The sequence below is a fragment of the Haliaeetus albicilla genome, chromosome 2, assembly GCF_947461875.1.
Source record: "Haliaeetus albicilla chromosome 2, bHalAlb1.1, whole genome shotgun sequence".
Taxonomy (NCBI): domain Eukaryota; kingdom Metazoa; phylum Chordata; class Aves; order Accipitriformes; family Accipitridae; genus Haliaeetus; species Haliaeetus albicilla.
The window spans coordinates 26,288,088-26,315,414 of NC_091484.1; the positions used below are offsets into that span (position 1 = coordinate 26,288,088).

General features: G+C 40.8%; 3 protein-coding genes across 6 annotated transcripts in view; 1 reads left to right on the plus strand and 2 right to left on the minus strand.

Annotated features, from left to right (window-relative positions):
* Positions 1-22,283, plus strand: part of ACAD11 (acyl-CoA dehydrogenase family member 11) — a 35,640-nt gene extending 13,357 nt beyond the window's left edge. The window contains exons 13-20 of one of the 2 annotated variants that reach the window (XM_069811648.1): positions 1,141-1,239; positions 13,768-13,834; positions 15,314-15,399; positions 15,593-15,664; positions 17,601-17,755; positions 19,564-19,680; positions 20,131-20,240; positions 20,706-21,069. In XM_069811648.1, the coding sequence (XP_069667749.1) occupies positions 1,141-1,239; positions 13,768-13,834; positions 15,314-15,399; positions 15,593-15,664; positions 17,601-17,755; positions 19,564-19,680; positions 20,131-20,240; positions 20,706-20,820 (821 nt within the window). In that variant the 3' untranslated portion in view covers positions 20,821-21,069. Of the gene's footprint in view, positions 1-1,140; positions 1,240-13,767; positions 13,835-15,313; positions 15,400-15,592; positions 15,665-17,600; positions 17,756-19,563; positions 19,681-20,130; positions 20,241-20,705; positions 21,070-21,951 lie in introns of those variants that run through there. The other variant, XM_069811653.1, reaches the window with a different exon arrangement.
* ACKR4 (atypical chemokine receptor 4) lies at positions 2,396-9,129 on the minus strand. Its single transcript, XM_009926140.2, is given in 2 exon segments — positions 2,396-5,231; positions 8,718-9,129. Coding segments are annotated over 2 exon segments (1,161 nt in total). The 5' UTR covers positions 8,798-9,129; the 3' UTR covers positions 2,396-4,150.
* Positions 22,284-22,444: 161 nt separating the features above from the next.
* The window catches only part of DNAJC13 (DnaJ heat shock protein family (Hsp40) member C13), a 58,478-nt gene continuing 53,595 nt past the window's right edge, over positions 22,445-27,327 (minus strand). For 2 of the 3 annotated variants that reach the window (XM_069811612.1, XM_069811602.1), the window contains 2 exons: positions 26,657-26,756; positions 22,445-23,305 (listed from right to left, as the gene is read on the minus strand). In XM_069811612.1, coding sequence (XP_069667713.1) covers positions 23,208-23,305; positions 26,657-26,756 — 198 coding nt within the window. In that variant the 3' untranslated portion in view covers positions 22,445-23,207. Of the gene's footprint in view, positions 23,306-24,741; positions 24,854-26,656; positions 26,757-27,327 lie in introns of all 3 variants that reach the window. The other variant, XR_011329554.1, reaches the window with a different exon arrangement.

Below are 27,327 nucleotides of genomic sequence, written 5' to 3' on the forward strand. Positions count from 1 at the left end.
AAACTACAAATTGTTATGTGTTAATGAACTAATGAAGAAATTTCCACTGTATCTGTGAATGTGTTTGAATATGAAATGATCTATGAGGTGTGAATACAAAGTGAAGCACCCTTGCTGCCCTTCCCCAATAATTACTGTTTCTCATGTTTACAATAATTAGTATTTGCTTTCCATATATTTTTCAGTTTACTTTTAGTACTAGTAAAATACATTTTATTGTACCAAACAGGTTTACAATAAAACTTATCCTTTTTGTAATGTGCTTTGGGTTCTCTAGGAACATACAATTAGATACAAGTATGATGATTGTGATGAAAGTTGTGTAGTTTTGCAGTATGTTGTAGGCAGAGGTTTTAAGACATAACCTGAAGATAACTTGCAAAACACATGATGCACTTGCTTTATGTCTGTAGCTCAGCATTATATTAATTTTTGCTCTTGCAAAATGCTTGTGGCATTCAGCATCTCTGGAAGGCCTGGCTCTTGAAATAGGCAGGTAGCTTTTGAACATGTGATGTTAAAATCTTGATCTTCCTGTGTCAGCAGGAGTTGAGGGAACTCAGCCTTGCAGAGCTGGACCTTTATTTTGCAAATTCTGTTCTACTGTGTTCCTCAAGTGGAAAATGGTGCTTTTGTTTTAGAGAAGGTGGCCTATAAAAGAAGTTAAGGGTGAAAGGAGAGAGGAGGAATCTTCCTGTTCCAAACAATCATTGAGGACATTTTGCTGGCAACTTCGTGTAACCTATTTCATAAACCATCACAAAAGTAGTTTAAATATCTTTATTTTCACTTGAGAAGAGCCTAGGGAAAAAAAAGGCAGAGGAGAGATACGACTGTAATCTATAAGTACATTGGAAGGGGGAAGGATTTAAAAACATCAGGGAAGGAAGAAGGCTATTGACTGTAAAGGGTAGTCTGAGCCCAAGAACAAGGAACTTTAAACTGGCTATGGATAACAGGTTGTTGGAAAAGAGAAAAGCCTGTGACCACCAGCAGAGTGAGGTTCTGAAAACCGCTTTTCTTCTGGGAGCGAAACAGTGGTACTGTCAATAGAGTATATCCAGATCCCTGTATTTGTGGAGGTAGTACTACCTGTATATTTAATGCAGTGGTTGGTTTTTGTTTTTTTCTTTAACACAGAACCTGATGTGGCTTCAAGTGATGCCACCAATATGCAATGCAGCATTGAGCGAGACGGAAACAGTTATGTGATCAATGGCAAGAAGTGGTGGAGCAGTGGTAAGTATGGAAACCCTAAATAAGAATGGCTAAGTCTAAAATTCTTTCCAAGAACTGATAAAAATATTTGTGCTCCATTTCTGAGATGGAAAATTGTCTCTTCTTGAGTAAAGGCAATAAAATGTAAAGCAATGGAAAGAGCTGAATCGAGCTTTTGTTCTATGAAGCAAAGTCCAAGACTCAAATCCAGTTTGGGGTTTTGGGCCCTTTTTGGAACCTCTGAATTTAGTTCACAGAATGAATGCTACTGTTGTTCTTTAAATGTTACCTCTTCCCATCAGGTAACTTACACATTTATGGCCGTAGCCTTTAAACTTTGTTTTTATGAAGCTGTCTTTGGCAGCTTGTGTGTGAGGTTTGAGTGTACTGTGTAGTTACAGTAAAATTTGGCTGCTTTTTAAACTAGCCTGTAATGCTGTTGGACTGACTGTTACAAGTGATTTTCTTATACTATACTTCCCAGAAAAATCAATGGACTGCACTGTAATAAGTGGTAAATGTTCCTGATATTGTAGTACTGTTACTTTTTTACCAAAACATATGTGACAGCTACGTGAAAGTCATCATTCCTTGGGAGCTTGGAAGCCAGCTAAATAAACTGAGTTGCTAACTGGAGTGAAACTTGAGCGTTTCATTTAGCTACCTTTGGCAGCTACCTACTGATACATGGTGGTGCAGTACCTAGCCTCACCAGAAGATAGGTCTCTCTGTCTTTTCTAGTACTGCAGAACTGGCAGCAAAAGGAGGCATGGAATCTTGCCTCTTGACCTGAGAGTGTCACTTAACTGCTGGCTGCTATGTTTGCTCTGGGTCAGTGTCTCCCAACTGTGCATTGGATTTCCTAAGGAAGTAATGGGAAGGTTTGTAGGAGGTCACACGCGCAATGTATTATTTGTAAAATTAGTCACATGAATTATAAAAAGGAGAGTAAACATAAGTAAGTGATCATGATTTGGTTTGTCTTGTTTCTAATAAAAATAATTAGGACAGTCAGATTTGCCGAAGGATAGATGCATAAAAGGTGCTGCAGTTTCAAGGAGTTTGAGAAGCACATACATGCAGCTCTGTCTTAGTAAGAGTCTCCTTTTCTGCCTGGTTGCTTTTTTGGTTTGGGGGGGGTGTGTGTGTGTGTGTATGTTAGCTTTTTACTCTGAGTGGGACATTAGGACCTTGAATATTTGGGAATTCCAGAAGCCTGACAGCCTGGTCATAATGTCGCTCTGGGTGCAACCACTCTGTATTTGTGAAGACAAGTCATAAAGCACACATGCAAGGAGTCAGTTGCTTTGTGGAAGAATTGGAGTTGCTTACCATGCTTTGCATGGGTGCTTTGCACATCTACAGTAAATCCAGTATGGCTTAAATATGTCAGATTTATGGTGTATGTGTAGAAGCACTGTCAAGCACTTCTGACTTACCCATTCACGCCCTTGTATTTCTCAAAATACTGGGCACAAATTCTGTAAGCTTTTGTCATCCAAACAGAAGAGGCTTATGTCTTGGTTATGCTACTGTTGTTTCTTGTCTGTCATTTTAGAACTTCTTCTTCCAGTTCATAATTGTGTAACTAGGAACAGTATCTAAAGATGAGAGATTCTTGTTGGCTTCATAAGCCGTAGATCAGGCATTTTGTCAGAGCCCATGGGAAGTATGAAGGCAGGGACAGTATGCTATAATACCACTTTTTTAACTCTGAAAGCTAATACGTCAGTATATTTTAAGTGCTTCCAGAGAGTCATGGAAAACTGCTGTTTTCCTGGAATCCTTGCCAGCACTGTGGCAGGGGACATCTTTGGTACGTCTCCATGGAAAAAACGTAAATCCCACCGACCATGAGCTCCATTTGGAATGAGAACCTCTCTCATTCAGCAGGCAAGGCTTCTAGCATTTGCTGGTTGATAAATGCCTATGATGAGGGATGTCAATACCTACTAAAACAGAACAAACATAAGGATATGAATAAGTGACAGCCAGTGCACTTTTTGTATTCTTTGATTTTATTGTATCCATATATTTTAGCAGATACAGTGATTGCAGTGTTTGATTCATTTTACAAATTCTGACTAGAAATTCCAGGCCCTGTATCTGAGGATTAACTTTTTCTTACATTTCTGCTAATGCTTTGACTGCACTACTTAAGCATTTACATTTGACTTTATGTTTACAGAGATCTAGAATGTGCCTCCCATAGGGCACTAGGCTTGTTGAGGTTTAGGGTGAACAGAAAAGGAGAGGTGAAAGGTTATTTTTAGTAGTTAGAGAGGAGTTACTGTTTTTTGTGGAGGATTGTTGTTGTTGCTATACATATGTGGAAACACATAATGGCTCCCCCACCAAGTTCTTAGCCATGAACTGATACCACATTTCAAGCTGCAAGTGTATTTACAGAATGATAGCTAAAGAAAAAAATGGAACTGATTTATAGGCAAATATTCTAAAGTTTTACAAAATAGGTGGAGAAACACAAGGTTATTAACATTTGGCAGAAAAGTTCCTATACTGCCGTTTTATTGCTGCTGGGTTTTTTTCTGTTTTAATTATATGTTTAGACATGTGCAGATTGTTCATTACACAGCTATTTACGTGCCTAGTGCTGTGACCCTTTCAAATTTAAATCTTGGGGAGTTTTAGGTGTTTGGGTTTTGTTGTTGTTTTGGGAGGTTTGGGTTTGGGTTTTTTTTCCCCGTAAGTATCTCTAGTTGTTTCTAGAAATTTCAGTATTTAGTTCTTGCCTGATGCTTGATTTTGATCAACATGTTCACTTTGAACTGCACTGTAGTGTCTTGGCTAGTCTGCAGGTTCAGAAATTAATCTGAAAGTTGACTTGCAGACAAACAGCTGCTGAAACAATACCCTCAGAATTAGTAAATAATTCCCTTGGTTATATAAGATAATGGAAGTAATGGAGAGTCTATATAGTGAAACTAATTGTTTCTTCAGTATGGTCTTCATAATTCATAGAAATTTCTTCAGGTCTTCCATTCTGTTGTTGCCTTCTCCAGTATCCATAATTTTTTGCGATTTTCATAATATGCATTTTAAAAGAGGCACCCAGAAAGGTGTAGAGAAGAGGGTTCAGGCAGGTGTGAAAAAAAGCTATGCTCTTGGTGACCTGGAGTGTGATGTCTATGGTTTTACTCACATCACAGTCAGTAATCAGCATGTAGATGATATCAATGGCTCGCCAGAACTTAACAATGTTGTACGGTACCTGGGTAATAATGAAAGTAGCCACTACTGCCAGGAGAACCATGAAAGGTCTAGTTTTTTTAGCATTTGCAGATCTAAAGATTGCTCGAGCAGTAGCTGAATAGCAGATCAGCATTACTAGGAAAGGAAGCAGAAATTCCAGGATAATTTCCAGGATTTGAATGGTTGCTTTTAAGAGCGTTTCCATGTTCATTGGAAATACAGGAAGGCATTCATTCCTGTCATTGTGTTTCTTGACTTGATTAAATATCAGTTCAGGGATACTGAGGAAAATGGCAGATAGCCAGACACAGAGGCAGGTAACACTGCAGTGTTTACTGGTTCTTCTATAACCCTGGGATTCAGAAGTAGCCCTGTATCTATCCACACTGATAGAGGCCAGGAACAGCATGCTAGAGCTGAAATTCATGGTGTACAGAGAAGAAGTGAGCTTGCACATGGCGTTTCCAAGTTCCCATCCCTGCACTGCATTTGCAGCCCAAAAAGGGAGTGTAAAGAGCAAGAGCAAATCAGCAACGGCTAGATGCATGATGTACACATCCGTCTTAGTCTTCGGTTTCTTGCAATAGGCATAAATTGTGACCACTAATGAATTGCCAGCGACTCCAACAGTGAAAGCCAATGCATAGAACACAGGGAGAAATAATTTACTGAAATTTCTCACATCATTTTTTTCACAGAGAAGCTCATATGTATTGTAATCTATAACAGAGTTGAGCTCATCCTCCTCATCCTCAATCCAGTAATCAGTTGAGTTATTCATATCCCAGCCGATGGCAAAGCTACAAGACACAAAAAAAGGGGGGAGAAGGGAACACCAAAGAAAGATACTGGGTTTAAGTTTTAAAATTTATGTTGAAACCTAAACCCCTTGCTCAGGGTTGCTTACACATCTCAAGTTTAAAGAAGTTGGATGTAACAATACATAAGTAAATAATCAAATTAGAGCTAGACAGTGATGGAGGCAGAACAGACTGTCTCAAATTCTCACATGAAATGGGGTAACTGACTACATCCGTGTGTGCAATGCAAAGTGAAATGGATTCAGTTGAAATGCTTTCATTAACCTTAGTGTTTGAGATGGCAAGATGCTTGGGGGTGTGTTGTGGCTTAACCCCAGCCAGCAACTAAGCACCACCCAGCTGCTCACTCACTCCCCCCCACCCAGTGGGATGGGGGAGAAAAGCGGGAAAAGAAGTAAAACTCGTGGGTTGAGGTAAGAACGGTTTAATAGAACAAAAAAGAAGAAACTAATAATGATAACACTAATAAAATGACAACAGCAATAATGAAAGGATTGGAAAGTACAAATGATGCGCAGTGCAATTGCTCACCACCTGCCGACTGACACCCAGCTAGTCCCTGAGCGGAGATTCCCTGCTCCCCCTTCCCAGTTCCTAAACTAGATGTGACGTCACACGGTATGGAATACCCCCTTGGCCAGTTTGGGTCAGCTGTCCTGGCTGTGTCCTGTGCCAACTTCTTGTGCCCCTCCAGCTCTCTCACTGGCTGGGCATGAGAAGCTGAAAAATCCTTGACATTAGTCTTAGCACTACTTAGCAACAACTGAAAACATCAGTGTGTTATCAACATTCTTCTCATACTGAACTCAAAACGTAGCACTGTACCAGCTACTAGGAAGACAGTTAACTCTATCCCAGCTGAAACCAGGACAGCATGCAGCTCACAGGTTTCCACATTTCAGCTGAGGAGCCATCATTGCTTAAGCTGCTCTGACTCAGTTATGTTTGACTGTATTCCATTAAAAAATAAATTTATACCTTTATAGGGTTGAAATTACACCTTCCTCTCTACAGCCTCTGCAAAGCAAAGGAGTACAGCTGAAGGCTGTAAATGCTATTACAATAGGGTGGATGAGGAATACTAAAAAGTTAAAGCTGAGAGGCAAGCAGTAGTGTTCTGTGCCTACTGTCATAAATTTTGGCAAATTTGGGTTATGAGTATCATAGGGAGAATGTGCTTGCTTGTTTCTCAGGCACACATATACATGCCCATTACATAAAGCACAGCAGTGGAGTCAGTTGCTGAACAGTGGTGGAACAGGTTTAGTTTAGTCTCCATCCCACAGAGTGAGCTGCCTTATGCTGGTGTGGAATTTCTTACAGAACCAAATTGCTGTGTGTACGCTGCATCTTACAGCTGGAGACTTCTCAGGATATTATGCACAGAAGGGAATCTTATCACATACAAAACTGCTCACAAGTACCCAAACAGCTCAGAAGCTCTGCTGTTTTTTCAAGTACTATCTCATGAGACATTGACTCCGTAAACACTAAGGCTGTATTCTCACTGCCAGTTTAGGGCTGAAGTTCGAGTGTTCCTATCTTCAGACTGTGTCTTAAGCAAGTCGTGTCATACGGTATTTTCTTTTCCTGTAATTGTGTTCATTACTAATTTGCTGAAATTCTTTCTGTTGTAAACTACAGTCCTGCAGTACCCTGTTTTCTTGAAATAAATGGGATTAAGATTTCTTAACACCAGTAGCAAAAAGTAGCCAAGAATGAAAAACACATCCCCCTTTCTCATCATTTGCAGTGCTTCAGAATTAAAGGCCAATGTTACTGAATACAGATTCTTATCTGGTATTCTGCCCCAGAGCTACAATTTGGCTTTTTCAAGCTTGAAAAAACTCCCAGATACCATTTCTGTTTTTTAGACAAAGATTTAAATGAAGCGTTGCTCAACTTATTATTAACACTATCTCTGAAATATTTTTTTATTCTGTCTACCATGTCTACCAGGAAAAATAAGTTACCGATTGATGTCATATTCAGGGATGCAAACCAATTAAATAGAGAGAAATTAATAATTTCTATTTTTGTTTGATTTGTTTTTTTCCAGTGAATCTGCTATCTAAATTTTTTTTAAAAGTGTGTTCGCTAGAAATTAACTATTTGGTTTGGCTTCATCCTTATTGACTTTGTTGGATTATTTTGTTAACTTTTCAAAACGTTTCCTGTTAAGCTTTAAACAATGATTACTCTTAAGTCTGTCATTTACTGTTGCCTAAATAAGGTGTGCAGAATGGAAAAATAAGTAATTCTATTTATTACTTCAGTAAGGGACGTCTGTTCTATGCCTCACAAGTTGTGTTAGCAGGATTTTTCAGCGGGGCAATCTTTTGCAGCTTTATACTACTTTGAGGAGAAATTCAGACATCGGCAGCAAATGAATTTTTTTTTTTTTAATTTTTTTTTTTTTAGTAGAAGAGAAACTGCTGCAGGGAGAGTTTAATGCACTTAGCCAAGATTAGAAGAAAATGAAATTTTGAACTGTAAAGATTTGTTGTGGTCTAAAACATTTATTACAGAACCCATCTGGGAACACTTAATCAAATCGGATCACTGGCAAGTTTGCTTGAAAGCAAACACTACACATTTCAGTGCAACCTTTAAGAAGTCTGTATATCACAGAGCAGTTTGGCTGTGACAAGGAACATGCTCCACTGCCTGATATGCTTTTGGCTGACCTGAGTTCATGACAGAAACAAAGTTATCTGAAATGCAACAGTTGGTATTTCTCCCTCAAAAACACAGTTATGTTTTGGCTAAGGTAGCTATTCATACTTGTCATTCCGGTTAATGTTGTTGCTCAGGCGCATGTATACATGCCCATTACATAAAGCAGAGCCGTCCCATGGGAGTCAGTAGCTGAACAGTGGTGGAACAGGCTTAGTTTAGTCTCCATCCTACACAGTGATCCGCCTTATGCACATGTGGAATTTCTTGCAGAATCAAATTGCAGTGGGTACACTGCATTTTACAGCTGGAGACTTCTCAGAATGTTATGCACAGAAAGGAATCTTTTCATATACAAAACTGCCCACAAGTACCCAAACAGTTCAAAACCTCAGCTGTTTTTTCAAGTACTGTTTCTAAGAGGTATATTAATAGATATATTAATAGACAGCTTTGCATGTTTTCTTGCAGAATTATCCCAGCCTTCCATTTAGATACAAATTCAGTGTTTCTGTGTGTTTAAACTTGACAGGGGATTGTATGAGTACATGTTGAGTGAAGTTAATATCCCCAGTTTAAACAGACAGACTTTTTCTTTAACAAATTAAGCAGTATTCTGTTCTTCTACTGAACAAATCTAATTTTAAGACTGGAAATGAGCATGTCCCTTAGTGAAATGATGTCTCTCCATAAAGCCAACTTATCTAAGAGTAAATCCTAGCTCTTCTCTACGTAAATAAGTATATCACGCTTAATATACAGAGCAGTAAATATTAAAACAAAACTAACCTTCTTTTGTCAGCGCACTAATAGCAGGTACTGCAATTGAGATGTGCTTCAGTGAAATGATCTGAAATGGTCTGACACATTGCATTTTGTATTCAAGCACCACACCCTCATCTGGAAGTCAGTTGCACTTTCAGTTTGACTTGCCAGTTTAAAAAAAAAAAAAATTTAAAAAAAAATCTTGCTTTCCTGGAAACTCTTCTCATGTTGAACGTGTGCATTTCCTACGTTCCTCCCTGTTCCAACCAGAATGTGAGTGTTCTTTGGAAGGTCAAGACTCTCTTATTATTTCACTGTGTTGTTGGGTTTTTTTTATTCCTGAAAGTCCGAATGTTTTTTTTACATCAGCAAAAGGCTTTTATCAAATCACACATTTAAAAGGTGAAAAGGAGAGAAAGAGGGGGAGGTCTGTCTGGGGCAGAGTTACCTGTAGGGAGTCCCTATATTCTTTCCTCAGGGCACTACTGTGCTTCTGATGGCTGTGTATGTAAGGTTTTAAGGGATCCTTATATCCCCTTTTTAAGTAACTTTTTAGGGGATACAATAGAAAGATGAGTTTGCTTTTTGTGAGATGGGGGAGGTTGCTCTTTCAGTATGTGATATTGAACAAAACCAGGAAGATGATAGGGAAAAGATGTGAAAGCAAGTGGTAAATTGTCAACCAGAGTATAAGCAGATGGTCCTGCACCCTGGGGGAGAGTTCTCAGGGACTTTAATGTTACTGGTCAGACACAAAATCAAGTCAGTGTTTGATAACATTTCTACAGAAAGTGCGAGCAAGGCAAATACCGTAAAAGAAAAATAGAAAGATGCTTTTCCATCCATGAGGTTTCTTCCACTTGCAGTGTGCTCTCTGCATTATAATGAGTCAATAGTTTTACAGGAAAGAGAAGGTGGAGAAGTTCTGCAGTTTACATGCAGACATTAATATTTCTGCACTGAGGCATGGACTTACCTGTTCTAAGAATTCCTAAAATTACTGGATCTTGCTTGAATTTCCACAATCTCTACAGCTTCAAATTGGTCTCTTGTGCAAGAGTACCTTGTGCAGAGTGTCAGGAGCCTTCCATGGTCTTCCAGAGCTTTTATTTTGTTTGAATTATCATGTATCCTGTAGCAGTCTAATGAGTTTCAGTAAATGCTATATTGATGCCAAGCAACAGAGAGAGATTTTGAGCAGACCAGAGGTCAGGTTTTGTGTTTTGGCACACTGGCTAAATTGACACACCTGCCATGGATGAATTAGCCATCTGTCTGTGCTTCAACTGTTTTGGAATATGTGAAAGGAAAGGTTTTTCAAAACAGGCAGTGAAGAATGTAATGGGCAGATGTTTTCCACACGCTTCTCGCTTCATCTGCATTCACGAGGAAGAAAAATGGGTTGGGAGAGGAGTTGGAGTCTAGAGGAAGAGTGCTGCAATATTTGTGCATATTTCTGCAACGTTTTAATCTTGAGTTATCACAGCACTTCACTGGTGTTCTTCACAGTGGCAGGTAAGACATTTGGGTTGCTTCCAGCATGTCTGCTTCTTGCAAGTCATGTTGTTGCTTAGAGGCCTGAGCTATATCTCTTTAAAATAAGTGAATCTCTCAGTTCTGAATGGCCCTGGTCTCAGTATGTTCCCCAACAAGATAGATAGAATAATTGGGGTATAACTGAGAAGGCTTCCAGGGAAATATCACTGTGCGATGCCTGCAGAAAAGATGGTTGTGTTACCAGTGCGTAAGAGGTCCTGTGGGCAGGCTATAGGAAGGCAGTTCATGTAAATCCTGTGCTGTTTATTACAGTGCTTCAGCTCCTCTTAACTTTGCAGGTGCAGGGAGGACATAACCTTCCAATCAGAGTACAGAAGTAATACTGTCATGTAATACCAGATTTCAGTATGGCCCTATAGACTCAAAAATAACAAAAATTATTTGATAAGTAAGAGTGAATGCAAAATGACAATGGACCTTGTTTAACTAACAAGTGCTTGTGGCTGTGTAAAAGTGGGATGAAGGTGAGGAAAAAAATGTTCCTAAATGTTGTTGAGAGCAGCTTCTCTCACTGGCGCCATGTGAGACTGCGAGCTCTAGCTGGGAATGACTAGCAGCCACATTCAGTGGCAGCACTGTGTAGCCCTTGCTGATGAGCTGCAGAACCCCAGCATTGTCTGTCTTTACTGGTTGTAGCCAGTTTGCTCGCAGCTCCATTATAATCTCTACCAGATGCCCAGCAGTGTTATCTGGAGAAGATGAGATAAAAGTACAGAACACATTGTGCTGTTGGATAGAAATTACAGCAGACTCTTCGGGGGTCTCCTTTTCTCCCTTAGAAGATCACCATACTACAACAACCAATACTACACTGCCATCCACCCTACTCGGTCTAGTTTCTTCTTGTAGGAGAGTCCAGAACATGTGTTTATCAGTGCTTTTCTAGGAAGCTGCCAAGTCTGTAATGTCACCATGAGCCCTGATCTTTAGCAGAGAGAGGTAACCCACCAGGCAGGAGCCAACATGGCAAGAGTCATAGGTATTCTGGGCATTCAAGTAGTAGATTATCCTGCCTTTGTTGTCTCAGCCAAAAATTTGAAGATTGGACACTGAAAAATAGATAACTAGATTGCAAGAATTAAATGCTGTTCGCTTCTGAAACCAGGTTATATGGTAGCTGCTTGAAAGGTTGTACTGCCCATGTCTGTGCCACATTTAGTACTCTCCACCAGAAAGAACCTGTGTAAGTTTGTTGTGTGAAGGTCAGAAATCTTAAGCATGTTACACCCCCTCATAGTAAAGATTAGGCTTCTAACAGGATTGTGATCAACCATCTAAGCACATTTTAAAACATTGTCTTTGCCTATGTGAGTGCCATGAAGAGTTAAAAAATATAATACATTAGTTAAACTTACAATGTTTCCCAGTGTAGCAGCATTGTGGTTTAAAAGTTTTGGACAGGTTGTGCAGACACGAAAAAGGTTATTAAAAAGCTTATCAATACGGAAATAGGCTTTAAACTGACCTTCTAAAATCTCTCCTATTTCTGTTTGTTCAATTGTGAATTTCTTGCAAAATTACTTCTAACTCCTGTCAAAATGACGGTCTTCTCTGACTCTTCCATCCAGGCAGTCTGCATTTCTTCCAAAGCATTGGAGTCTTTCAGTCTTGCGCTACAGCAGAACTTCTTTCTGGCATTTATGGGTCAAACTTGCATAAAATTTATTTTGGGTTTTCAGAATGTCAGAATCTAAGGAGTGGAAAGGCCAGGAATCCGCCTTTCTTTGTTGCATTCAGATGGGAAAAAGCACTTATCAAACAGAGGTATTCAGTTGCCTTCCAGAAACTTGTACTAATGATTTAGAGCATCTAACCAGATGTCTAGCTCTCAGTGAACTCCTCACTAAGTTCAACATGAAAGCTGCTTCTGATTTTTTTTCATACAACATGGTGAAATTTGCCTTTTTTTTGAAGCAGGGATGTGACTTGAGGATTGTTTACAAAACAGTTTTTGAACAGATTCCAGAAAGTCAAAATATCTTCTGTTGTAAACCTCACTTAAAGATAAATGCGGTTTAGAAAATACCACTGGTTCAGTTCTTTGCCCTCTGTGGAAAAAGAGAAAAGTCAAAATCCCCTTAAGAATGTATCATTTCTCTTTGCAGGGTAGTACATTGCAAAGTATATGTTGTGTTATTTTGGGGTTGGTCACCTGCTTGTTGCAGTTGCCCAAATGAGCCAACTGTTTGATATCTACTGTTTTTTTTACCAAGCTGATTTATTCCCCCCAGCTTTTCACTCAGATATTTTAGCTCGTTAGCACTGTATAGCTCATGGGTCACAAATATTAACTCCACTTTGCAAACAATGGATGAATAACGTATTGCAAAAGAAGAAAGTAAACAGCCAGCAGTCTGGCCCTCAAAACAGGCTGCATTTATCAGAATGAAATAAATCTCTCTCCCACTTCCTGGCCATCATAGTGGCTGTTCTTAGGAGGAAGGAGCTGAGCTCAAAGCCAGGTGGTTGTATTGTCTAGACCTGAGGTGCCCAAACCTTGTGATAACAGCTGCCAGAGAAGTTAAAAAGTCATCTTTGTTTCTGACCTCAAAACAAACGGAGCTGGTGCAGATCAAATCTTGAATTAAATCTCTGTGAAGCTTGTCATCTGCATTGAGATAGCAATAAAGAATTAACTGATTGTTACATAAGTCAGGTGTAATCCTGCCCCCTTTTCCCTAGCTTTATTGGCTGTGTGAGACTTTGAAAGGAAGGAGAGCATGCTTTGGTACTAAGAAACCTTTAAAGAAAAAGATAGTGAGGATTAAGGCTCTTAGAAATAAGATGCCATTTTAACTAATGATAGAATCTTCTGTAGGACTTGTGCATTAAAAGGCTAGCTTTATGCTACAAAGACAAGTCTCAAATAATGTTATCAATGGCTTGAAATGCTAGCAGATTGTCTTCAGGTAAGGATTTCCGCTGAGATCTTTCTTTGAAGTGCAAACTAAAATCATTTGCATGAAGGGGGAAAAAAACCTTCATTCCAGAGAAGTTAGAATAAAGTAGTAGCAAAGTCATCATGGTAACCCTTTGATAGCCTTATTTGCGTAATTTGGTTACAATGTGGTCGGCATTTCATTCCCACATAGATTTTCCAGTCTTTATAGTTTTAAGTTTTGCTTTTGAAATGTCAGTGTCTTACCTTGAGGTGTGCTTTTGTATCACACTGATGTGTTTAGCTGTAACAGAGACAGAAGTAATTAGATTCCATTTCAAGTACCTTCCTGTTCTCTTTTCATAGGAATCGATGATGGAGCTGGATTCTGGAGGGTTTGGATGTTTGGCTTTTCATTGTTCCCCTCCCCACAAGTCAACTCCTTTTCACATGTTAAGCAATAAGTTGTATTTTGTTTCAGTCTGATTACTCAGAGTATAAACACAGAAGTAGATTGCGTGCTTTTGCTCCTGTACCACAAAAAAGAAGAGAGTAAGATTTATTCATATGAAACTTCATTTGATTCCACATTGAGATTTTTATATTGAAAACTATTTTTGTGTTTGTGACTCTTTTAAGGTGCTGGGAACCCGAACTGCAAAGTTGCAATTGTAATGGGCAAAACCAAAAACTCCTCAGCATCCAGGTAAGGATTCCTAGGAGATTCAAAGAGGTACATAAAGCTTGTTTCCTGGAGGAGTCACTGCTTGCAAAAATTCTGTTAAGTGAAATACCATTAATTGCCTTGATCAGTTGGATGTGCTCATGAATTACAGGCGAGTTTTAAACCTGTGCATGTGTCTGTTGCTGACCAAGCTCCTCTTTTGCTGTCAGCTGCTGATGACTGAAGCCTCCCAACCTTTTCACTGTTACCAACTTGCATTGGCATGCTTCCCCCCTTCCATTGCACTAGCTCTAGTGTTTGTGCAGCTGTGTGATGAATTGGATCAGGAAATTTTGGAGGGTTCACTGACTTTATCTTGGTCACATTAGTTTTAGTCTGCATCAGTTGTTCAACCAACAACTCTCTCTGGCTTACAATTTATTTCATAGGTATAGTATATAAAACAACTAATGAGAGGAAGAATTGCTTACTTAAAAGATAATAAACCCAAAGCTTTTCAGAGCTTCCCTGAACAGAATGAGTACAAGTGAAATTACATCAGAGACCTGAAGTTATCTGTAGTTATAGAAAGTTAAGTTTGAAACATGGGATGTTTGTTATGTGAAGTGGTGTAAGCAGAGATCATTGCACATCTTTAATCAGACCTACTCATTCCATTCCTATATCTGTAAATGTAATACTTCCCTCTTCTTATTTAAAATAAATATGTTGTTCAGCTCTTATTACTGAACTAAAATTGCCTTCTACAAAAACTTAGGCAAGTGATGAATAAAATGCTTTGTGACTGGTTCCATTAAAATCACACAGCTTGTAATGCAAAGGAATTGGAACATTTATATCTCTTAAGCTGGATTTTAGCTCAAATTCCACTGATTATCTTAAGTTTTTACATTTGGCTAGGTTCCATTGAGAGGTAAACAGTAATTTGCTAACAGCATACAGGATGGTTTGTCCAGTGGCTCTACAGACAGTGGCATCTCTTGAGCTCTTGGAAGCTGAGTGAGAGTTCATGGAGGGGATTATGTGATACTGTACTTGCTAGAACTGGAGACTGAATTCAGGGAGCTGGGATGTCACCTCCAGTTCTGTGTGACTAATAACTGACCTTAAATATTCTGAAGGAATTTAAACATGGGGATTTTTTTTCCTAAACTATAGGCAAGCTAAGATGATGATGATGATAAACATGTTTTGAGAACAAAAAAGGCAGCAGGGGAGAGAAAATGGACTGAGTGATACAGAACTACTTGCACAGAAGTTTTTCGGTTGTGGTGCATTAGGTGCCAGTAGTACATTTTTACTTGTTGACTGGTGATTCAAGGAGTGTTGAAGCATGCAGGCTGCACTGCATGCAGGCAGGATGGCTGCAGTTGGTATAGATAAATCTCAACATTGGCTTTATGCGAGTGCTAAATTGAGGATAGAAAATAAAAAAGTGGAGGGAGAAGACAGAAGGGAGCCTCAAAGTTGTGATTAACTTGTGCATTTTGTCTTGATCAGGTACGAGCAGCACAGTATGGTTATTGTTCCCATGGACACTCCAGGGCTGAAGCTGATAAGACCCCTCTCAGTGTTTGGCTACCTGGGTAGGTGATAATATTTATCAGCTACATGTGTATTAATTTGTTAGCAGTCTCAGAAGCTGCAGTAATACTAATAAATATTGTATATGAAATAAATCAGTGAAACGCATATATAGAAAAAGGGTTAGGAATTGAAGGCCTGTATTTTCATCCTCCTTTGTTTTACCCTGCTGGTGCGTTTTCTCTATCCCTGTAGATGAGATCCATGGAGGACATTTTGAGATACACTTTAATGATGTGCGAGTACCTGTCTCCAATATAATCCTGGGTGAGTTTCAGTATTAATTCCTTTTCAATACATCCAGCAATGACCTAAGTTTTATGAAACAGTGGTTTATTTTATAACTCACTGTAAGTTATCAGAAATAGCTATGGTCAGTTGAGCCAGGGTCGCAAACACATGTAAGAGGGAGCCCACTCTTCCTTCAGCAGTCTACCTGCTTCTTGAATGTAGTTTGTTTAGAGCAGAAAGGTGATTGAAGGAAGCAGGGCAGCTGTAGCTGTCATGCAAAAATCACTTCCCTGAAGTAGAACAAAGCAGAAACTGTCAGTGGGATTCTCTCCCCAAAACTAGTTCTCACAGACTTTTAAATTCTGCTGTAGTCCATGGCCATCCAAGCCTGGGTGCCTGCAGACTTAGCAGAACTGGAAAAAAAATAAATGAAAGGATGACCAGGCCAGCACTGTGACCTTCTGCAGAGAGAACTTTGCTTTACTTCCCCCACTTACTATAAATCCTCATTTCTTCTATTTCCTCTCTGCTATTTTTATTTCACTGAAAGAGCTTTCTCTCTTGAGTAGTCCTAGGACCTGGAAGCCTCAAAGTCTTCCCCCAGATTCTCATACCAAATCTCATAGATGTATGGCTTAGACAAGCGTACTCTTTGCTGAGTGAAAAAAATGGCTGGCTGGCTGAGCTGAGAGGGTTGTGGCGAATGGAGTTAAATCCAGTTGGCAGCAGGTCACAAGTGGTGTTCCCCAGGGCTCAGTGTTGGGGCTGGTTCTGTTTAATATCTTTATTGATGATCTGGATGAGGGGATTGAGTGCACCCTCAGTAAGTTTGCGGATGGCACCAAGTTGGGAGGGAGGCTTGACATGCTTGAGGGTAGGAAGGCTCTACACAGGGATCTGGACAGGCTGGATCGATGGGCAGAGGCCAGTTGTATGAGTTTCAACAAGGCCAAGTGCCGGGTCCTGCACTTGGATCACAACAACCCCATGCAATGCTACAGGCTTGGGGAAGAGTGGCTGGAAAGCTGCCCGGCAGAGAAAGACCTGGGGGTGCTGGTTGACAGCCAGCTGAATATGAGCCAGCAGAGTGCCCAGGTGGCCAAGAAGGCCAATGGCATCCTGGCCTGCATCAGAAATAGTGTGGCCAGCAGGAGCAGGGAGGTGACTGTTCCCCTGTACTCGGCACTGGTGAGGCCGCATCTCGAGTGCTGTGTTCAGTTTTGGGCCCCTCACTACAGGAAAGACATTGAGGTGCTGGAGCGTGTCCAGAGAAGGGCAACCAAGTTGGTGAGGGGCCTGGAGCACAAGTCTTATGAGGAGCGGCTGAGAGAGCTGGGGCTGTTTAGCCTGGAGAAGAGGAGGCTGAGGGGAGACCTTATCGCTCTCTACAACTACCTGAAAGGGGGTTGTAGTGAGGTGGGTGCTGGTCTCTTCTGTCAGGTGGCTGGAGATAGGACGAGAGGAAATGGCCTCAAGTTGAAGCAGGGGAGGTTTAGATTGGATATTAGGAAAAATTTCTTCACTGAAAGGGCTGTCAGACATTGCAACAGGCTGCCCAGGGAAGTGGTCGAGTCACCATCCCTGGGGGTATTCAAAAAGTACGTAGACAAGGCACTTCAGAACATGGTTTAGTGGGCATGGTTGACGGTTGGACTCAATGATCTTAAAGGTCTTTCCCAACCTAATGATTCTATGATTCTATTTTTCAGTGTAAGATTAACGACATTTAAATTAAAGCAGGTAAAGCAAACCCTCTCAGAAACCATCTTAGAGTGTGCTTTGTGCTGTAGGTATTATTAACAGTGTGTCAATGTAGAGCTAGTTGGAGTAAACAAGCAACAGTTCTGTAAAATAAACTTTCGAGAAGCTTGCTTCTAGCTCTAGTGCTATGAGGCCACTTCTGCTTGGAGCAATGGATCATTTCCAGAGGGAATCAAGGAATCTGCATGTGCCTGTTTTTCTTCCCAACCAGGAGAGGGCAGGGGCTTTGAGATTGCTCAAGGTCGGCTTGGGCCAGGCCGTATTCATCACTGCATGAGGTCCCTTGGTGCAGCTGAAACTGCTTTACAGATAATGTGCCAGCGTGCAGCACAGAGAGAGACTTTCGGGAAGAAACTGTATCACCATGTAAGCATGTTCCCTCTTTGTCTCAATTCACAGGCTCCAGCCATCACTCTTTGTTTTGCCCGCACACAACCTTGTGACTCTGATAATGGATACTGCAATAGGTGTGCCCTAACCTTGAATTCCTATTCATAATGCCTTAGGTGACAAGGATAAAAATCATACTGCAAGGCTCCCATTTTTCACTATAACCTATGGGTTTGTTTTTTTTTTTTCCTTGCAATGAATTGGATATCCTTTGCTGGATTTGAATACAGATGTTGTCACCATGCTTTTTTTATCTGCTTTCATCATCAGTTTGGACAGGTACTTTTTCAGGCATACATGTTTCTGTAGTTATAAGCCAAATTCACCATTTTGGCGTATCAAATTTGTTACTCGGACATCTCCATTCATGATTACAGGAGACACTCAAGGGTTTAAATTTGACTAAAAATTTTACTTCTCTGATTAATTATTTGTACTTACTTACAAAAGTACAGACCAAACCAAGGCCATATTGGGATTTTTTGCCTTATCTTGCTCTGGAATTGAAATACTGTTTTGTAAGGAGAGCTCACTAGAATCATAAAAAGATGACAAGTCTGCTTTTTATGGGAACTATCAGCATTTAGTTGTTGGCCTATCACATTTCAAGTATTCCTCAGTCTTATCCAACAGATAGGATGATGTTATTGGAAAAAACCAAGTAAAGGCAATGGAAAGAGGAAGCTGAATTAGTGTCTGGCGCAGGTTACAGAAAATTGTTTGTACAGATCCAGAGGGAAAAATCTTACATACCCATTTTCCAGTCATGTCACTGCCAAACTTCCATTCACAACTGTAACCTAGAATTAATAAGGGTTGGATGAGGTGCGCTGTATTTCTCAGAAGCTTGTTAAAGTAAAACCGATGTTTGATGAAGCCACAGGCAAGACCTGGAAGCCAGCTGTGTAGCCCATAGCCAGCCTAACCTCAGAGGTGAGGCTGTTGGCTGCCTTGGATAACAGGCTGACTGTCACCACCACCCACATGGCAGCTAGTTACAACTCTGGGAGCTGTCAGCAGAAGAGCGTGTCTGAACACCTCTACCCAGCTCCACACCACCTTTACTGACATGAGCTACGCTGAGCTCCCAAACTTTGTGCCAAAGCAAGGGCTGCACATTTGCTCATGCCTCCTGCAGCAGCCACAGCTGCACCATCTGCAGTCCAGGCAGAACTGTGTGCCAGAGGCTGGCTTGGGCTCTTTTTGTACTGACAAGCATCACGTGAATGTTTTTTTTCTACTGTGGTATGTTGGCTGCAGAGTGGAATTAGCTAAGAGGAGCAAGGAATGGCTGCCAAGACCATGACTCTGTTTGGATCAAGGGAGCTACTAATTTATCATCTGTGTGAACAGAGAGATGCAACAGGCACCACCCTGCAGCTGTGCACCCCGGTGTGTAACTTGTATACTGGGGCATGTTACACAGAGAGGGTTGTGAATCCTGGTAACAGGGAGTAAAAAGCAGGCGTTGAAGGGCTTCATAAAAATGGCTAGCAGGCAGGGGGTCTGACCAGTAAATGAAAGTGTGCCAGAATCAGGAGTTTTTTGCCTTTTCCTCTTTCTTGCCAGGAAAAGGAACTGCTCTATCTTTAATATTTCTGTCAGTCACCGTGTTTTTCTTTTTTCCTCAGATTACATGCATCAAACTAGCTTTAATTTGCACAAGAGTGTCTCTAAATGACTGCCCATACTAAGGACTAGGGGCATCTTCCTTAGCGCATGTTTACTTAGCCATAGGAGGAGGTATTAACTGACTTTCTGCTTGTTGGCTTTGGTTCCTGCAGGAAGTTGTTGCCCACTGGATTGCTGAATGCCGCCTTAACATAGAACAGGCTCGACTGCTTACCCTGAAAACAGCCAGCAAGCTTGATATGTTGGGCAACAGAAAAGCAAGAAAAGAGGTAAGATTCTTTTTTTGGCAGCCTTAAGCTAGGACTTGGGGGATGCAACACCTGTGTATTCACTAGTTGAAATATAAGTTAAAACACATTGCTAAACATTATTGTTCTAATCATAGAGCATAACTAACTTCATGTTGAAAATAGCCTTAAGATGTGCTTTAGATTGTCATGAAACTGGAAAGTGGTCTCAGTTAAAAAGTTTTAGATCAATCTGATAAAGTATTTAAAAATTAAAGTTCAAGTATTGCTCGCTTGTCTCAAGACAACAAGATAGTCTTGGGTGACTGGAAAGAGTTTTACCTTACCCAGGGACCAGGAACAGCAAAGCTCTCATCCAATCCAAAGAGGAAGGGTTGTACTGTGAGATACCCATCTTCAGTAGAAGTGAGAGAAATATTTTCACTTGCTTTTGAAACTGTTGCAATAATGCAAGTTCTCTTCTAACTGCAGGTAGCCATGACCAAAGTGGCTGTCCCTCGAGCTGTCCTGAAAGTGATTGACTGTGCAATCCAAGTGTGTGGTGGAGCTGGAGTTTCCCAGGATTTTCCTTTGGCTTCTATGTGAGTAAAGGGAGACTTACCTATAGATTCTAAGCATTTCTTTTAAGATCATTTTATAACATCAATACATGCTGTTTCACCTTGGGTAGCCCAAAATAATGGGCCATGTCCCTTTAAGCTATAAAACTTGAAAGCAATCTTTTTATAATTCAACTCCAATGCAAAAGCAAAGCTGATACTGGACTTAAAATAGTTCTTATCAGCAGCACAGAGGATCTGTTTCTAAAGCTCAATCTTATCCCTTATGGCCTTGGGGAAAAACAAGCCTTCTGAACTTCCAGCCCACACATCTCAATCCTGCCAGGAAGATCTTGCTGCAGCATTTGCTATGTAATAGCTCTTTTCAAAGAGACTATTGTTGAAAGGATGGCTACAGGAAAAACAGTGCTGAGAACTGCTGCTGCCAGCCTGGCTTGTTGCTGTGGCAGGATTAGAAATCTACTAATTCAGCTCCTTCCAACACAGGTTTGCTTACATACGGACCTTGCGCCTGGCAGATGGGCCTGATGAAGTTCATCTCTCAACAATTGCAAGGTGGGAACTGCTTGATCAGTCAAAGCAGCTAACTGCAAAAATCTAATGTCAGCATAAAGCCATCTCAAATGGATGGAAGATTTAGGAAAGATTTAGTTCAGTGCAATAGTGTTAAGGTAAATTTGGATGAATACAAAAACTTGATTCTAGCTTGAAGCAATACATATTCTCTCACTCTTGTAATTATTACACTTAATATCAGGGACTTGCTTTTAAAAATTTGCAGCATGCCATGTAAATACCAGAATTTGTCCAGGTTCTTTGTAACACTAAATAAAATCTATTTTCTAACAGGCCTGAAGTGCTTTACTTGCTCTAAGCCAAAGCTCTCTTAGCCTTTTATTGTAGGCAAAGCAGTTTTGACTCAGCAGTTTCTCCCAATTTAGTTTACTGCAAGCTAGGATAAACTTTCAATTTTTGATTAAATGATGATTAAACACTTAGGGTAATGTCTTTCTTTTCCCTTTCCAAAGCACAGCTGCAGTCCAGCCCTCTCTCCTGCTCTCAGCTGTGCTCCTTTTCACTAAGGCAACAACCTTCAGTCCTTCCCCCACCTCCCCTCAAGTGAGGCTGGGGTCAGCATGGAGCTGTTTGCTCCTTGCTGCTTACAGCTTTGCCTTGTTTCTCCAAGTGTATCTATCTCACCACATTTTTCCTTACAGCTGCCCCTTTTGTCTTCCCTTGCATCTGTCCTTCTGTGTCTCCTTTCATGCACCCTCACAAGCCTCCTCCCATCTCCTGGCCCCAGCTGTTCCCACCCTTTCTTAAATATGCCTAAGCATAGGTGGCACCTTCCCCTCAGTAGGGAGCCAGCAGTGACTGGCACAGGGCAGTTCATGGCTGCCTCTGCTACCAAAACAGTCTCTGCCATTTACACCAAACACCTCTGTGAAGTTCTCAAAGGTCAGAGTTCCTCAACTCTGCTTCTGTAACAGTCCTCTTAAGCAAAGAGAACTTGCTCATATAAGAGGACAAGGCAGATCACAGCATACTGCACCATCAGTAGTTCTACTTGCTATAAAGTCAGGACAAACTGCTTTTCAGCTTAACTTACACAGGGTTGATCAACAGTTAACCTAAGGATACAAGTGTTTACTTTTTGCATGAACAAACAAACCACCCTAGCACACAGTGTTAGAGCTTGGAGAGAACAGGCCCTGTTTGGCTCAGTCTGCAGGAAGAGATTGCAGCCAGTTCTGTCCTGGAGCCTACAGCCAAGCATTCACCTGAAGGGTGTTCCAGCTAAAGCTGCCAAAATCAGTCAGGATGGTACTGTTTCAGAGTACCTAGAACTGGAAGCTTTCTACAAATAAGTTTCCTACCTCATATCACTTCATTATACCTAAAAAGAAGATTATAATCTCTTTTGAGAAAGCAGTAACTATTGTTTATATTTCCATGCATCTTGGTTTCCTCTTGCTTCCTGCCAGGAATGTTTCCTAGGAAGCTGAGAATGTCAGTAAGTCAGTAGCTGAAGTGTACTTCAAATAAAAAACAACCTACACTGTACCACTACCTGTGGTTTAAGAGTTCTGCTCCAGGCTGTCAAAACCAGCCCAATGTTTCCCAAGCAGGAATGTCCAGGAGCCCTACTGAGCCACACACAAATTCACATCTCTGGCCACCCTCATTTCCCACACCTTTAAAACCAGCTAGGTAAGAATACCACCTTTATCTCATTAACAAGGCTCTTAATTCCCTTTATTTTAAAATTTTATGTACATATGAATGATCTGTATAATGTACACTCAATATAGAAAGTTTTTATATACTGGATAATGTATAGAACATTTCACAATTACACTAATTTCTTACATAACATGTCAACTTTTAAGTTTTTTTTGCTGAAGCTTTGTCAATTTGGTCAAGCCAGTTATACATACAAATGTCTAATGCTGTTTGATCTCAGGAAGATAATGTTAATGATTAAGGACATCAGTGAACTGGTGCAGGGACCAACCCTCTGCAAGTCATGTTCAACAGGAGTGATCAACATAGACTGGGAAAAAAAAAAGGGATGCCCTTTTTAGTGGGGGTTGGTGAGGTCAAAGTGATTTTAGCCCAATTCCTCTAGACTGTAGCTCAACTCCAGTCATGCTAATTCATAAAATATAAAAACTAGGAAAGTTTGATTCACAGTCTTGTAAACAAATACAAAGGAACAAAATGTGCTTACGTACAACAAGAAAAAATTCTTGTGTACCCATTTCAGCTGATCCACAGAGTGCTTTCTTGTGTTACAGTGTGATAGTTAGAATCTCTGACTTTTTCAAAAAAAAACAAAACAAAAAAACCCCAACAGTCATAGAAAAAGGAATAACACTGTCATTAAACACTTGGAAAGGCAGTAAGTTCACTTCAATGTGTTGGAGGAAAGTGCTGTTCCTCATCACTGGCCAGTCTGCCTTTGTCTTCCACAAGGATTTCCAGTCCTTAGCTGACATCTCCCACTTCATTGTCTACCGGGGGTGGTACATTGGGCATTACAGATGATGTCGTCCCTGCAGTAAGGTAACCAGCAACTCCAGGGCCTTTTGGGAAGAAAACAGAACATTGGTGATGAGGTTTGATTCTAAAGAGCTATTGAACAGCTTTGTTCCCTCTGGTAACACTCAAATACATCATCTAAGTCAAGCAGACACCTTAAAAAGAACACTGAAGAGTTTTTTGTTTAGATTTTGGAATCTAGGAACACTAGGAATTAAGGCATCTTGGTCCACTAAGTGGAGTAGCTTGTGGAGGCCATTCTCTGACTTGCTCAGCACTTTTTATTCTGATGTGCCAAGTTACAGAAGAACCCCAACCACCAGCATTATCCATGTCACCTTCCACCATGGAAGTGGCAGTGAAGAGGGGGTGGCCTGCCTTTGCTAAGGCAAGGACCTGCTACAGAAGTGAAGTGAGCTCAGGCATGCATTCTACTGCTGGGCTCCACACTGATGCTTTCAGTGTTGCAAAGGTTTTTCCCAACTGCACATTTAAAGGAAGTTCAGTTGGCTGCCCCATGAACAAACAGAACTGCCTTACACTTGGTCTAGGCAGCTCTTCAGGCCTTCAGTGAGAGAAAGTAACAGCACCCTTGGGATATACAAACTCTATACTGGAGATGCAGAACTCCTTACCATTAATAAATCTCCATGTTGATTACTGTAGGGGCAGTCAGTTTTGCACTGCAGACAAAGCCCCTCTCCCTCACACCTTGCAGTTTAAAATTTAGTTATACAGAAACTTTAAACAAATGCACTAAAAACTCATGTTGCAGCATGAGGCATTTCGACAGCAACTCTTGTCATATTAACAACTGCAGAAAACTGCCAACCCACACCACATTCCACCATCAATACAGTGATCAATTCGGGATTAGACTTTCAGCCTATGCTGCTGAACTTCAACATGGTGAGTTCTGCTGGGTCCTTTACTCTCCCCTCTTAAGTCATCCTCACCAAGTTGTCCCACATTTACTATCCCTTCATGCCCCACCCTCCCTTCTCACTACAGCATATGGTTTCTCTCCTTGCAAAGTCCTACAGTACTACTGCAAGCAAGAAAGCAAAGCAAGCAGTACCTTTGCTGTAAAAAACAAAAACACCCCTAAACAAACAACAGAACACCCCAAAACCACTTTCTGGCTTCAGAAGGGGGCTTCTCTTTGCCAGCCCATTGGTGGCACCTGCCAAGAGCCAGACCCACTTTTACATGTCCTAGTACAAGAATTCCACTGGTTCTCTTGCTCCTCAAACTTTTCCATGGTGGGGAATTCCTAACATACTTCAGAAGTTTAGTTCATCTGTAGTACCAGCAAGTATCAGCCACTGCAGTCATTAGTTTTCTGCTCCTGTGCACTTGAAGGCGGCAAGTTTATCAGTGTGTTGCAGTTTGGGACCACGCATTTGTTACAGTTCTATGACATGCATCTATTACTTGGATTGCAGCAAGTGCAGTGTGCATTTTGCAAGGTGGTATCTACCTGCTTTAGAGAGCTACACAGAAGTTAGCAAGCTGCCTGGCAGAGCAGATCTAAAGCCCACTTCTCAGGTGAAGGGGACTGCTGCCAGTTAGAAGGGAAGGAGAAGAGACACCTGAGGGAAGAGAAATAAGCAAGGGAAGTTTCAAGGGAAGTGCAAACAGCAAAGCAATTTGAAGCAAGATGTAAAGCAGAATACAAGATAATGCAGGTTAAAAATAAAGCTTGTAGTTTGGTTTCCATCTATACTATGCATTTGTACAGCATCTTCATTCTACATTTGCAAGCACTTAAACGTTAGGCAATTTAAATGCAGAAGAGGCCTTAAGGCAATTGGATAGCTGTATTGCCCCCAGTCTCAAGCCTGACAATGTCTGGTATGGTTTCAGTTCTTAGCCAGTAATCAGTCAGCATTTACTTCATATTCCTAATTTATAGTATTTATAGAATACCAAGGAAATTCAGCACCAAGTGAATCAAGTGCTCAAGTGTTCTTTGTCAAAGTGGCATTAAATGGTACAATAAACAGAAAACTCCTGTTCAGAGCTAAAGCCCTAAGTCTTTCCTGCGTGGAAAAATGCATCAAGTGTCACAATATACCTACTCTGAAAATATTAAGCATCTGCTTCTAGAATGTCTAATTCCTGACTTGAAAGGCTCTTCATTTTCTCAAAATACATGCTAGTATCTTGCAAGAAAAGCTTTCCTGTCTATATGGCCATCTGATTTATACCTCATTAATTCAGTTATGCTCAAAAGCTTTACCAAGATTCCTGTATTGGGTTAGATGAGAAAGTTCCATGCAGCACACACAAGTGCTCATATTGACTTGTCACAAAGGACTTTAAAACCGTACCTGGGAGGCTAAACTTTTAAGACCAAATGATTGTTCAGCTGATGGCTACTGAGGAGTCAGAAGTCTGCATCATGTATTGCTTTAGGCTAAGTTTGCCACAGTGTCATTAAAGTATTTTCAGATACAGCACATAAACTGTGATAGCAAAGTTTTGGACTGTGATACAGCAGAACATAGTCATTAAAGATGTGTCTATCAAGCACTGCATGCAACTGAAGGAAAAACCAGAATCTGATTTGCTATGACGTGCTGTTCTACGATTATGTCCTCACCATGCCACTACCAGCAAAGAAGTTTGCATCAATTGCTATCCTTTCTGTGCACACAGCAGAGCACATGCAGCTAGAACGCTCTTCTACACTGCTAGTGGGACTAAGAAGGCACTGTGGGGTGCATTTCAGTCTTGGTGGCACCAGCAGGGGACTCACCCAGGGTGCACCACAAGTGCATTCAAGTATATGCCACAAGGTCCAAGTACAGGCATGAGGCCGTTCCCACCCAAGAAAAGCCCTGCCAGTGCACCCAGCCTGACTGGAACATGGCCTCATGCTTGAAGCTATTAACACTCAAACTGTTCCAATACTACAACTACATGCTGAACACTAAAGCAGCATAATTCACATGGCACAATTAATACAGACAGTCTAAGTGATTTTGAAGAAAGTTTACTCCTTCCCTCAACCTTGGAAAACAATCTGTTTGAAAACTAAAGTAGACTGATCCTGAGAAAGCATGGGAAGTTCCTGTCATTCATTAGTTCTGATTACGTCTCTGCTTTATCACTACGGGGTACCTGCCAGACTTGCCAGTGTCCAGATTCCATTGCTCTGATATTTTAGAAGTAGGTACAGCAAAGACTATCCAGAGAAATACATTCTCAACCACAAAAAAGTTTGGCTTTTGTTAAGTGTTTTAAAAACTTACAGTATTTTTACAGCATTGAATGTTCAGGCCACATGATGGCACTAGATCCTGAGGATAATTGTCAGACTTGACTCTGGAGATACTGTTTAAGTAACAGTTCAGTATGAATCAGGACATAAACAGGAAATGGTTGCTAACCTGTGAGGTATCCTGCTGTTTGTGTCTCAGAAATGAACAAGTCATGTTTCTGATCCTTGAAGGCACTCCACACAGAAGAACGAGACAGGATTTCATTTACCTACAGTATTTGAAGAGATTAACACAGTGAGCAAGTAGCATTTGTAATGTTCTAGGGGACCAAACTCATTGACTAGAATAAAACCATTCTGAAAGTATTACCACATAGCATGGCAGTAGTTCAGGCTGCAATACAGAATCACACATTTCTAAGGAGACTGTAGCAACTTGCTTTTCCATTTGAATTGTGCAGCTGAACACAATGCAGAAGGCTCATAAAGAAGTCACTTAGTAGCTTGACTTTCTCCCTCATTCCCCAGTTAGGTCACAAGGAAAAGCAACCCTGCAAGCAGCCACTTGCCATGCATCTAGCACTTAGGTAGAACAGGACTTTCCCTGTACTATAGCAAGACAGGGCCAGCTTGGAGGAAAGACCTGTCCCCAGTTTGCCTCCTCCTGAGAAAGCTTTCAACACAAGAGTAAGAGAAAGGCACCAAGAACTAGCACAGTTACTGGGACAAATTTCACCAACTTGAATATACATCCATAACACTGCTGCAGTTTTCTGGATAAATACTGTTGTAGACAACAAAGCAATTTACATTTCTAACACAAGTTCTGAAGAGTTTTCA